This window comes from Cladophialophora immunda (genome assembly GCF_000835495.1).
Source record: "Cladophialophora immunda strain CBS 83496 unplaced genomic scaffold supercont1.1, whole genome shotgun sequence".
In the NCBI taxonomy this organism is placed as follows: Eukaryota; Fungi; Ascomycota; class Eurotiomycetes; order Chaetothyriales; family Herpotrichiellaceae; genus Cladophialophora; species Cladophialophora immunda.
The window spans coordinates 6,134,222-6,145,522 of NW_015622541.1; the positions used below are offsets into that span (position 1 = coordinate 6,134,222).

Consider the following 11,301-nt stretch of genomic DNA (forward strand, 5'->3'; position numbering starts at 1 on the left):
GCAGATACAACCAAAACGTTTAATCAATAGAAATCCTAACGTTGGGAAAGAGGCGTATGCTCAGCGGAGAGATAAAACACTATTCAAGAGCCCATCAGGTGAGCGCTATCCCGAACATCCATGATCATGGAGAGTCAAAGAGCCCCAAGCAAAGACAAGGCACCCTTGCTATACATGAAGACTGACCATATCTCAACAACTGATATCCCTTCATTTAACGCGAGGAAAGACGACTTTTTAGGTAGCATGCTGCTATGCAGTGCTGACGATTGTAATCCCACGACAAGCCTGTAGCGACGTCAAAAGCCTGTGACTTGTGCGTCTTTCATGGCAAAGTGACCACTGGGTCTCTGGTCGGTAGTCGAGGTTCACGGAAGAACTGCTTGAGCGTCGCAAATGGCGGGAACAAATCGCACTTGCGGTTGTGCCAACTCCGCTGGTCATTCACATTCTGGATCACTCCTTTCCACGCGGCCCTTTCGATGACATATTCCTTTGCATGGTCCTCCCACGACTTGAAAGGCCTGAGGAAGCCACGCTGATGCAGGTAGTCCATGTCCCAGAGGTCGAAGGCCAAGACAAAAGTGACCATTACGGCAAAGACGATGAGCGTGGTATAGCAGATCCATCTGGCAAAACTGCCGCCGTCCGCCGGTGGATCCACGCCTCTGGTTGTTTGGTAGACTGCAGGCACGGCGGTAAACGGAAGCAGACACAGGGTGAAGAGGAATGCAACCCTGTTGAGAGTCTGCGCGCGCCGGCTGCAGCTCTCAGAGTTCTCGAGGTTGACGACTTGAATCTCGCCCACCAGGCTGTCGTAGATCTTGGTCGCCCGTTTTTCAAGAGCGTCCATGGACTGCTTCAGTTCGTAGAAATCCCAATAGATGCTCCACCAAGAGTCCTGATCCTCGTTTTTGGCGACGAAACCATTTGGGCGGCCGAGATTGATGGACGGGAGCGTTTGGTGGGTTTCTTCGAGATTAGAATGTCTCTCTCCCCAGGCCAAGGAATGCAGAATGTCGATACTCGCGTCAATGTCTCTTTGGTGACGCGTGATTGCCACACGCCGTGATTTGATCTCCTCCACCGTCGTGCTTCTCAGACAGTTGGCGGATCGCCATTCCAACAAGTCGAGATCAAAGCTTCGCCGCACGACAAGCCGCGCCCAATTTGCAGAGACGAGGCGGAACACCGGGGAGGCGAAGATTCGAATGAATTTATCGACATCTGTGCGTTTCGGCTGCTCAGAAGTACTTATTCCGCCGACAATAGACCCAAACAGGTCCTTCGGCGCGCTCTTCTTGGGACTCTGCCTCTTTTCGTTATCTCGAAGCCAATCCTTGAGCTGCAATTTCAACACAGTGTCATATGCAGAGGCAAAAGCTTGTTTTTGTCGTTGCTCCTCCCACTTCGAGAGCTCTTTGTCTTCTAAGATCGCCTGAAGTTTCTTCGGCGTGGGTATCGCGTTGGGTATAGACCGAAAACGAATGGTTTTCTCGCCTGTGTGGAGGCTACATTTGCACGGTTGCTCATCGAGGGGCAGATCTTTCTCCGTTTCCTTTTTAGCAAGGCCTGGGGCATGAACTGGCAGAGTCGGATAAAATATGATAACCGCTAACAGCGTCAGCTGATTTTCAATTCTGCCGACGGGAGAGGGGGACGACCAACCTGTTCGTGGATGACCCACGGGTTCTGAATAGATTGAGATCCTATGTAAAAGATTGAATTGGAAGACATTCTTCATCTTGTCGTTGTGGTCCTTCAGTAGGACTTCGTAACCGGACTTGAGGCCAACATTAGTCGTGCTGGCGATGAAGTCTTGCCGCGATATGGGGAAATGATCCCATCCCACGGGGAATAAAAAGTGCTTTTCGATATTGTCTCTGATGCTATTATGCCCTTCGATAGCATAGTCATCCTGCGTGTCGAGTTTCGCCTCCGGCCACAGTTCACCCGCTCTAAGACTACTCTCGTAGATTTCGTCGAAATCGATCTGGACTGACGACGGGAGCCTAGAGACGAGTCTGCCGGATATGGCTTCTGTTCCAGGAAGGTGACGGTTGAAGAAGTCCGCCGAAATCTGGAATTTTGCTCCGAGGAGTTTTGTTACATTCGGACTGAGGTGGCTTACTGTGATGATTCGGCATTCGTCCTGTGGGAGAAGTCTTTCGTCATCCTAAGCAGTCGGCTCGTCCTCAGCCAAGACATGCTTCTGCTGTGTTGTCCCAGTCTGAAAATGAGGGTCTGTATACAATCGAGTCTGAAGCCTTTTGAAATCAGTCGGATCACTCGCCCGATACTCCACCACTTTCAGGAACTCGTCCCAGTTCTCCTGTTGCTTTGGATTGATGGAATATATTCGCACACATTCGTCGACCGATGGATTCTCCAGCTGATCAGGGGTTCTGTTGGCATGATAAGTCCTTCTGGGACAGGAGCAGCTTCCTATCACCCTGGGATAGTTTGTCTGCGGATCTTTTTCTTTGGGGTCTTCTGTCTCGGTGCAGTCACAATTACCTCCTGTGGCTATGCACGTGCAAGACCCGACATCCTCCTGAGGAGCTCTGAAAAAGCATTGGCAATTGTCGGTGCATCTACAATTACCTCTTTCCAAGAACTTCTTCAGACGTTCGAAGGATCGTGGGAGGCGGTTGCAGAGAGTATCCACATAGTCTTTGTAGTCTCTCATATCTTCCTCGGCAAGTCTGACTTGCTCGATGTCTATTTTCCGCCATTCCTCTTTGTGAGGAGGCACTTGCGGACTGAGGAATCGTACTTCGAATCTTTCCTCGACAATGCCGGCAGAGTCAGCGGCGGCGGTGGAGGAGTGAAATGACAGCCCATTGACTGGGTTGTTGAGCGGTTCCGGGTCCATGTCTGACAACGAGAACGGTAATAGAATCTGTAGTGTACTTGATGTAGTCAGGACTATTCTTCATCAGAGATGTTTTGTGCCTGAAGGTGTTGAGAACTGGAGGTCGTTCTTATAGATTTCCAGGCTCAAATCATAGTCAAGCCCGAGCTTCATCCTTGTCCACCCCAGAACGTCTCTTGAGTTTCGAACCACTGGCAGACGCCTTTCAACTGAAGAATCATGAGCCATCAAACCGAACGACGCATTTGGTGGTGTAGTAAAGAAAGAGGTGTTTGGTCAGACTGAGGCCAGACAACGACGTAGTCTTTCGATGTCCGCGTCGTCGAATGCCTGGACACTCAATTCGTCTCGACATTGCTGGATGTCTCCTCGAGTCAAACCCCAAGGTGGTAGGGCTAATACGAAGACAAGCCAAGGAATCACCGATGCATTCCCTCAATTCGGCGAGCCCGACGCTTCATCACCCTAAACGAGAAGTGATTTCAGAGGTATGACACGAGACCGACAGACAAAAGTGGAAAGCGGTGGCGCGGAAGCGATTGTCCAGCTTCCTTCAGAGCATACTCCGACGTCACTAGCCAGGGTATTCGATGGTTCTATGCCTCTCAAAAGAGCCAATATATCGGGGCTGTTTGTGAATCGACAAAGTAGAGGCCGACGCCGTACGGGCGAGTCTGAGAATATGTCAGCCTGCAGACATGACATTTGGCGGCGCCGCTCTGTATCACTCTTTCTAAACCTACCCTCAGGACCCATTTCGTATTCGTGCTGGCTGCAAGCGTCACGTTGAAAAGAGGAACGAGCTGGCAGCTCCAACCAAACCAGGCAAAGGTCGTGTCCTGGCCAAGCCTGTAGGGGGACGAGCTTTGTCGGGTGATTAACGGGCCACGCTGGCAATCGATTCGTATCCAGCAGAATCTGGGGGCAAGTAAATCCGGGGGAGCAAGTCCAAACGGACCAGCATCGACGTTTCTGCTTGATCACAGCGCCATCTCATGATTTGGTGGTCTGAGTCGCTTGGCATCTCCAGAGGCTACTGATTGCCAGCATATACGCCCTAGGACCAACTGAGACACCGTCTTGAGATGTTAATAACAAATCCGCCCTCCATCTATGGATGTATGGGTTATCGGTAGCGGATCGTTGGGTTGGGTTGGGTGGGACAAAATGTTCGCAGCTCAGCACAGGGTTTGGGGAAGAGCGGCCCGGCGGACACTCGCAGCATTTCGGATCAGACCGCATCCCGCACTTCTACTTGGACTTGGCTTTGTTGTCTCCATGTGAGTCAAAGCCAATGTTCCGAGGCTCAAGCAAGGCTGCCACTTCTCCTCTTAGGCCATCTTGATATCTTCGATGAGAGGGCGATAGGAACTCGAGAACCATGAAGCTGGAGGATCAGGTTGTCCTTGTTACGGGTAAGTACAGATCTGCTCTCCAGGACCAATCTCGCTCGTTGGACGGCACGACCAATCGCTCAAATGAACGATCCCTATCCTTTGTGCTAGACACACACTCAGTGGCTAATGTTGCAGGCTCATCCCGCGGACTGGGTCTAGCAATCGCAAGGGCATTTCGCAGCGAAGGCGCAAAGGTCGTCCTCAACTATTTCAAAACCACCGAGGACCGCATCTCAGTGCTGGCGGCAGATCTCGGTTCTACAGAGGATACCCTGTTCTTCCGCGCTGATGTCACCAATGCCGACGAGGTCCAAGAACTATTCAGGGCTGCGGAACGCCACTTCAACAAGCCAATATCGACAGTCGTAAACAACGCCATGGTGGGCGACTTTGCTTTCAACGGAGACGCAAGACCCAAAGTCTCCGATCTCACGTGGTCAAACTTCGACTCGCAGCTGCAAGGGTTTCTTCGAGGGGCCTTGAATACCACGCAAGCAGCCCTTCCAGGATTCGAGAAACTCGGCTTCGGCCGCATCATCAACATTGGGTCGAACTTGTTCCAGAATCCTGTGGTGCCGTACCACGACTACACGGCAGCCAAGGGAGCATTGCTGGCTTTCACCAGAACATGCGCGGCCGACCTGGGACCAAAGGGCGTCACCGTCAATATGGTGTCTGGCGGTCTCCTGCAGGTCACCGATGCTAGTGCTAGCACTCCAAAGGAGGTGTTCGATCACATCAAGGCCGTCACGCCCCTAAGAAAGGTCACAACGCCGGAAGATCTCGCGGGCGCGGTGTTGTTCTTCGCCAGCCCCTGGTCAGGTGCTGTGACTGGCCAACAAATAGTGGTCGACGGAGGCTTGGTCATGAATTGAGCCGACAACATATTCATTTGCTGATAGAGTTCCGCAGAGAGGTCATAACTTGGCTTGTGACTTGGGCGTCTGTATCTCCACAATGGCCTTCCCCCAGACTTTTCTGGCCGCGAGGTCGTCCAGAGCCCCGGGGACGCTTTCTAGGCCAGAATATGTCCCATAGACGACGGGCTTGATGTTGCCACGTTCGAGCATCTCATTCAAGCCTCTCCATACCTCTTCATTCTCTTTTGGATTCCGTCTCCCTGTTTCGCCGAATCTCTGCAGATCAAGTCAGCCATTGCCCTGCAGTGGTTGGTGCGCAAGTAGTGGACTCACGTATCCCAATAACTTGACCCCCTTGAGCAGCACCCTGTTCATGGCCAGCGTCTCCATCTTCCCACCGAGTCCAGCGAACCCGGCAATGACAATATTCCCACCAAACTTCAGACATCTGATACTCTTCTCGACCAGACCGACGGTGTCATACACGGAATCGACGCCGACATTCTCCGTGAGCTTGAGCACCTCTTTCTCCCACCCCTCCCGATCGTATCTGACAACACCCAGGACTCCCAGCCTCCTCACGACCTCGGCCTTCTCCTCGCTGCCCACCGTGCCGATGACCTTTGCGCCGAGCGCATGGGCGATCTGGACAGCCACAACGCCTAACCCACCAGCCGCGGCGTGGACGAGCACAATCTGGCCGGCCTTGACCTCCGCGACCCTGACCAAGGCTCCATAACTGACCGGCGCGGTGGCGGCACCCACGCCCGCCGCGTCGCGCAGCGTCCACCCTGTGGGCAATCTCTGCAGCGCCGACGGCGGGACAGCAATCTGCTCCGCGAACCCGCCGACCGAGGCTCCCCAGACTTGGTCGCCGGCCCGGAACCCGCATGCCGGCGGCGCCGACGCAACGATCCCCGCGAACTCGAGGCCTAGGACGAAGGGCGGCTTGACCAGGCCGATATGGTTGTTCTGGTGCGCCCCACGGCTGTACAGGAGGTCGACATGGTTCAGCGCGCTGTGGGTGATTGTCACCAGCACTTGATCTCCTTTCGGTGCTGGGCCAGGTACGTCGAGGGGGCGCAGCTCGGAATAAGTCTTGACGAACTGGTTGATCTGGATGGCTTTCATGGTCGCGCGGTGACGAGGTAGATGGACCTTGGGTCTACTCTTTGCGTTGAGTGCAAAATTGACGAAGACAGGAGTACCGATGACAGTCTCCGAGCACGTACAGACCCTCACAATCCAAGCGTCACGGGAATGAGGGCGACTTAAAGTATACTTGTAGAAGTTCCCGCGCCCTGGCCTGGAAGTATTTCCCCGGATGGTGTTTTACCGAGGTCCGACAGCGAGGCTGGCCGTTGGCTGTTGATAAAGAACGGCGTCCGCCTCAGCCTCGTCAACTTCACCCTCACCCTCATTCATTTCGCCAAGGCACCTCAGAAACGAAGTCGACAATGTTCGAACATATGAACTATAGTCCCGGAATATCCTGTCACATTCAACCGGTTGACAGAGGAGCTCTAAGTCTTGTCCACAGTCTTAAATTCATCCCCATCTCCCTAACTCGCAGCCAGAAGTGAACACCCCCAAGGAAATCATTGAAACGTAGGAGCTCTACTCTGTATCTCCCTAATTCGGCTGAAATGATGACTTCGGGTTGGCCTCACTATGGTTCTCTGAAAATGCGCAGGAGCTCTGAATATGTACCCAAGCTATAGGTGGGAGCAAGCACTCATCAAACCAAGAGAATGCAATCAAAAAAAATTCCTTCGCGGGGTTTTCTCACAAGCCTGAGTTTTTTGCTTCGCTTCATTATTGTGAGATAGGGAAGAGAATATGTGAGAGAGGGGGGGGGGAGGCTAGGGTTCGAATCCCAAGAGTGATCAAAAATTAAGAACAAAAAAAGAATTTTTTTGGTCCCTGTTGGGTTGTTGACTGACACGTGAAGGAGGTTTGATGACGAGGGTGCCTCCTCCAAGGGAAATGGCCTACCTAACCAGGTAGGCTAGAATGAAGTTTCGGCTGTGGGGAATTTGGCTGGGCTTCGACGAGTTTGACATGTTGGATACACACATGCTGCAATACCTTTCGTTTGACTGACTACCGTGGTGACCCTTGGGGATGTAGTCTGACAAGCGGAAATCCCTCCTGCATTCGGTCACCTTGCGGAGCACTCTTTCACTCAGTTGCAAGAACAGAGAAGTAGCCCTTGCGAAACATATACAAGGCCTCTCGCAACGGCCTGGGCCAAAACAATATCAGCACGCGGAGGAGGTCAGAGGACGACAATCCTTGCTATGTCCGTCGAGTTGCGACAGGCTTGAGATCAAGGAGAAATAGCATTCGTGGTGGAAATCAAGCGTGGTGTGTTCCTTGCGATGTCATCCCGTTTTCCCGCCGATGTCTATGCTTGTAATTGTTGTATGTACAATCGCCTTATCCGCAGCAGCTCTTCGTTGCCCATCCCGCAGTCGGATTTTCTTACACCCTGCACCCAGCATATCAAACTCCTTGATCGTAGCTTAGTGCGCGGCGGGCGCATCAGGCTTTGCATTGGGATTTCGAGGATCGTTCTTGTATTCATCCGCTATTCATCCAAAGTACGTTAGTCCGCTGCGTAGGAATCGCGTGCCTTTGATGGAACAAAATCCGGCGAGGGAGTCTAGCAGAAAGAAGACGAATCTTACAGTTCATCATGGCGTTTGCACCGGCATTGATGGCGTACAGGACGATAAGACCAGCTGCGTAGAAAGGCACCATCGGCTCGGCTGAGAGTGACAGAGGTTAGTGTCCCCAGACCTGAGAAAAGGCGTCTGTAGCTCGACGTACCAACTTTGCCGGGGAACTTCTTGGGGATAAAACCAGGCATTTTGACGGGATGGCGTTTATGAGAAACTGGCGAGCTTGCGTGAAGGAAGTTGGGTCGTCAATGAGCTTCCGGAGAAACTTGGGGGTTCTCGAGCTTGAATAGGACTAAGCCTTGTTAGTAGATATTCTTGGCACATTTGGTAAGTTTGCTGTTGCTCTGCGACGGGACTTGCAACGCGCCCGTGTCGCGGCGGGGTTGTTTATCCAGGCCAGTGCGAGAAAGACCTGATTGAATGTGAACCAGCAGTGTTTACTGAATATGGCCACGCTGGGTCCGGCTGTCTCCTCCCTCCGCTCCTCCATCTCCCTTCTCGAATCCAGTATCTCGATCCTCGACGAAGGCGTCTCAGACTTCCCTCGCCTGTGCAAAGTGCTACAGACCCAACAACACTTCGAACTCCTTCCTGAACCCACCCTCCGTGAAGCTCAGCAGTCTTTGGTCGATGAGATTGTCCCAGCTATCAACCAACTATTGTCCACAGCGGAGAACTACATCAACCAATTGGGAAGAAGAGAAGAGAGTCTCAAAGCGCGATCGGAATTGCTCGAGGGGAGGCTGAACAGCAGTAGAAGGAGGACGTCGAGTTTCGGCGGTAGCAATGGTGCTCGGTCTTTCCGCAATACGCAATCAGGTCAGCCTGCGGCGCCCTTGACCGATGCCAGGACGTTGGAGATGAAGCGTCTACAGCAGAAGAAAGAGAGACTACAATATGCCATTGAGCGATTGGAGCTGCAGAGTAAACAAAGAGAAAGAGAATTGAGAAAGAGCATGGCTATTGTGAATGAGTGATCTGAACGCCACAGGGGTAGAAAGAAGGAAACAGATTCATATCCTTCAACGAACCAACTCGACAGAAACTTTGGCTGGAGGCCCAACGCCCAAAGCTGGGAAACAGATCCCACACTACAATGCCGGCAACTCTGCCAAACTCCATGAAGGATCACTCAAGATTACATACCGAATAGCCATCACACGGGACGCCCACGGCGCTTGGAGCGGAGGCGGCACTGAAGACATCGTGCATGATAGTGGCGAAAGCTTTTCGAGCACTCATGTGGGTAATGTGAGATTGCGAGAAGGGATCACAAGAAATTCTGTCTTATTGCAAGAATCTTTTATTATTATAACATGCGGGAAGCCATGTTGACTTGTGTCTGCTCATGCGATTCTCGTACACTGTGAGATCGGGTTTCGAGACACCGCGCAGCAGATAGAGGGTCGCAGACTGCAGGGAAAGCGTTCTAGTTATTGGCGGGAAGAATTGCTCGTGGCAGAAAAAGTCAGCAAGCTGGAAGGAAAGCAGCAATGCGGAAGGGGTATCTCATCGCGCAAGAAAAGAAATATCCGGCAACCTCGTGTCGGAAGGGATGGGATCATGGAAAGTCCAACTAACACCCAGCGATGCGTTTCAGCGTCATCGCTGGCCCAAACCTGGGGTTCCCTCGGGCCCAACGAAGAGTTCGAGCAGATCGGCAAGGGGCTAAGCGATTGACGCTTTGTCTCCTCAATCCAAAACATGTAGAAGGACACTGACCGCCGGGTCAGAGCATGTCTTCTGAACTGGCGGAGACTTCGGAATATATGGTTGAGATTCCTCCTAGACGGGCACCGACACCCTCTTCCGCTCTTTGGTTGCAGTGTTGTACTCGTAAATTTGGCTGACATCGATGTTGTGCATCTCCGGAAGAAACTTGCACGCAGGAATGTTGCACGATCCATTGCGCGGACACATATGGCCAAGCGGACATTGAGGATCCTGACAAAACGCATTTCTGCAGTTGGATGTTCGAGCTTTGTATCGAAAGGTATCGAGCTGTACTGGATTAAGTTGCTTTGAATGATCCCACTCGCAGTTGGCGCCGTAAGGGCAGTAACCTTTCAGGTAGAAATGGTTGCAGAGACGTGAATTGTGGTCGTAGAGGTACTGGAGATATTGTTTGTCGATCTTGAGGGGTACATCCAGTCGCTGCCCATATTGGTTCTGGTAGATGATCGGCGACGGAACAACTGGTGGTGCTGCGGGCGGTTGCGCGTTGGGAGCGGGCTGAGCTTTTGGAGGCGTAATAACCGCAGCTATTGGCCGTGGCGACGGCCGATCTCGCACCACTGACAATGAATCAGGTGCGGGTCTCTTGACACCCGCAGTGAGAGTGATCGCACCGTTCGGGATTATCTGGATCTTGGTTGATCGAAAGATAGCCTTGAAGGACGCTCGCTGGAACCCTTGGGCAACTTTCTTAAGATCATAGGGGAAGGGTGGGCCTTCAAGTAGTGTTATGCGATCGTTGAGCGCGTTTGGAAGTGCATAGGGGCCGAGAAAGCCAGCGTAGCTGCTATCTGCTGAGCCACCAAAGATAATGTGTTGACAATGATGGTTGCGATAGAAGAGCTCGAGGTTTGCTTGGGGAAGTCAAATCAATCTACAGCAGCATTAGCCCCGGGTTTGACGCACCTTTCATTTTGGAGTCAGCAGCCTCTTTGTGGCTTCCCGCATCGACATAGTCCGAGAGAGGGTGACTTCTGTTGAATCCAACCATGAATTGGTCGAAGACCGTTTCGTCGGCGAGGATTTTAGCTGCTTTATAAGTCCGGCTCAGACCATGCGTGTTGGCGTAGACGCGAACGACGACCCGGTCATCAGCACGGTATTTGGTGTTTGTCTTGTAATATTCCAGTATTGCAGCTCGAAGGTGCTTGCCTGCTTCTTCTCCACCTTCCATGCCTCTAGACACAAACTCATCAAGGAACTGGACATGTCAGTTCCAACAGCTGGTCCAGCCATCATATAAGTGTGAGTGCAGCCTTCACTCAATCTTACCGGCATACTGTCACCGTCAATCAAAACGAGAACAAATCTGTCGCACTCCTGAGAAAATGTCAGCTCTGCCAAAGAGAAGGATAACGGCTGCTCTTTGCCACCATAGATGTCTTTATGAGGACTTTCTCTGATTCTGCTTGAACCATCCTCTCATAATATGTACGAGCAGTATCTCGCGCCATGTCGAGCTCATTTCTGGCGGCATCGCGTTGCTGTTTCATTTGTTCGATGTCTGCCATCATCTCCTATCACGAGTTAGTGGCGGCCCAAATCAATATCCTTTGGTGACATACCTCAAGAAGGGCGTTTTTGGCAGCATCGCCTCGCAGGACTTCTTCGACACGCGCCTTCAAGGAATCCATCATGTGAAAGCAAGCAGAGCAGAACGAAGAGCTGCAAAATGTTGGTGTCAGTGATTCTCGAGGAAGAATGTTCCCTCGTCGTGAGTTGTGAGTCGTGATGGCTGCCTCAAGACAAAG

At 52.2% G+C, this 11,301-nt stretch overlaps 7 protein-coding genes across 7 annotated transcripts; 2 read left to right on the forward strand and 5 right to left on the reverse strand.

Annotated features, from left to right (window-relative positions):
- Nucleotides 1-185: 185 nt before the first annotated feature.
- On the reverse strand, nt 186-3,098 carry PV07_01792 (uncharacterized protein). Its single transcript, XM_016388359.1, has 3 exons — nt 2,253-3,098; nt 1,669-2,165; nt 186-1,614 (listed from the first exon to the last, which is right to left on the reverse strand). The coding sequence occupies exons 1-3, from the start codon at nt 2,873-2,875 to the stop codon at nt 326-328; spliced, it is 2,409 nt and encodes an 802-aa protein (XP_016255287.1). The 5' UTR covers nt 2,876-3,098; the 3' UTR covers nt 186-325.
- Nucleotides 3,099-4,039: 941 nt separating this feature from the next.
- Nucleotides 4,040-5,364, forward strand: PV07_01793 (uncharacterized protein). The gene is made up of 2 exons (XM_016388360.1): nt 4,040-4,290; nt 4,408-5,364. The coding sequence occupies exons 1-2, from the start codon at nt 4,257-4,259 to the stop codon at nt 5,145-5,147; spliced, it is 774 nt and encodes a 257-aa protein (XP_016255288.1). The 5' UTR covers nt 4,040-4,256; the 3' UTR covers nt 5,148-5,364.
- PV07_01794 (uncharacterized protein) lies at nt 5,190-6,263 on the reverse strand (the record flags this gene model as incomplete). Its single annotated transcript, XM_016388361.1, has 2 exons — nt 5,190-5,408; nt 5,466-6,263. 2 exons carry the CDS (start codon nt 6,261-6,263, stop codon nt 5,190-5,192), a joined length of 1,017 nt encoding a protein of 338 aa, XP_016255289.1.
- A 793-nt stretch (nt 6,264-7,056) lies between these two features.
- PV07_01795 (uncharacterized protein) lies at nt 7,057-8,070 on the reverse strand. Its single transcript, XM_016388362.1, has 3 exons — nt 7,965-8,070; nt 7,823-7,903; nt 7,057-7,722 (listed from the first exon to the last, which is right to left on the reverse strand). Exons 1-3 carry the CDS (start codon nt 8,002-8,004, stop codon nt 7,658-7,660), a joined length of 186 nt encoding a protein of 61 aa, XP_016255290.1. The 5' UTR covers nt 8,005-8,070; the 3' UTR covers nt 7,057-7,657.
- A 148-nt stretch (nt 8,071-8,218) lies between these two features.
- PV07_01796 (uncharacterized protein) lies at nt 8,219-9,601 on the forward strand. Its single transcript, XM_016388363.1, has one exon. It carries the CDS (start codon nt 8,263-8,265, stop codon nt 8,791-8,793), a length of 531 nt encoding a protein of 176 aa, XP_016255291.1. The 5' UTR covers nt 8,219-8,262; the 3' UTR covers nt 8,794-9,601.
- PV07_01797 (uncharacterized protein) lies at nt 9,250-9,774 on the reverse strand (the record flags this gene model as incomplete). The annotated part of the gene is made up of 1 exon (XM_016388364.1): nt 9,250-9,774. One exon carries the CDS (start codon nt 9,772-9,774, stop codon nt 9,250-9,252), a length of 525 nt encoding a protein of 174 aa, XP_016255292.1.
- A 650-nt stretch (nt 9,775-10,424) lies between these two features.
- Nucleotides 10,425-11,184, reverse strand: PV07_01798 (uncharacterized protein; the record flags this gene model as incomplete). The annotated part of the gene is made up of 4 exons (XM_016388365.1): nt 10,425-10,751; nt 10,823-10,870; nt 10,924-11,067; nt 11,116-11,184. 4 exons carry the CDS (start codon nt 11,182-11,184, stop codon nt 10,425-10,427), a joined length of 588 nt encoding a protein of 195 aa, XP_016255293.1.
- Nucleotides 11,185-11,301: the final 117 nt, after the last annotated feature.

Bases quoted from the DNA above. Each gene is read 5' to 3' on its own strand.
- PV07_01792 (XM_016388359.1), bottom strand. From the start codon at position 2,875: ATGGACCCGGAACCGCTCAACAACCCAGTCAATGGGCTGTCATTTCAC. The intron at 2,166-2,252 runs GTATACAGACCC...GGATGACGAAAG, and splicing joins AAAAGGCTTCAGACTCGATT to ACTTCTCCCACAGGACGAAT. The intron at 1,615-1,668 runs GTTGGTCGTCCC...TGACGCTGTTAG, and splicing joins CGTGGGTCATCCACGAACAG to CGGTTATCATATTTTATCCG.
- PV07_01793 (XM_016388360.1), top strand. From the start codon at position 4,257: ATGAAGCTGGAGGATCAGGTTGTCCTTGTTACGG. The intron at 4,291-4,407 runs GTAAGTACAGAT...CTAATGTTGCAG, and splicing joins TCAGGTTGTCCTTGTTACGG to GCTCATCCCGCGGACTGGGT.
- PV07_01795 (XM_016388362.1), bottom strand. From the start codon at position 8,004: ATGCCTGGTTTTATCCCCAAGAAGTTCCCCGGCAAAGTTG. The intron at 7,904-7,964 runs GTACGTCGAGCT...TGTCACTCTCAG, and splicing joins GAAGTTCCCCGGCAAAGTTG to CCGAGCCGATGGTGCCTTTC. The intron at 7,723-7,822 runs GTAAGATTCGTC...TTGGATGAATAG, and splicing joins TGCAAACGCCATGATGAACT to CGGATGAATACAAGAACGAT.
- PV07_01796 (XM_016388363.1), top strand. From the start codon at position 8,263: ATGGCCACGCTGGGTCCGGCTGTCTCCTCCCTCCGCTCCTCCATCTCC.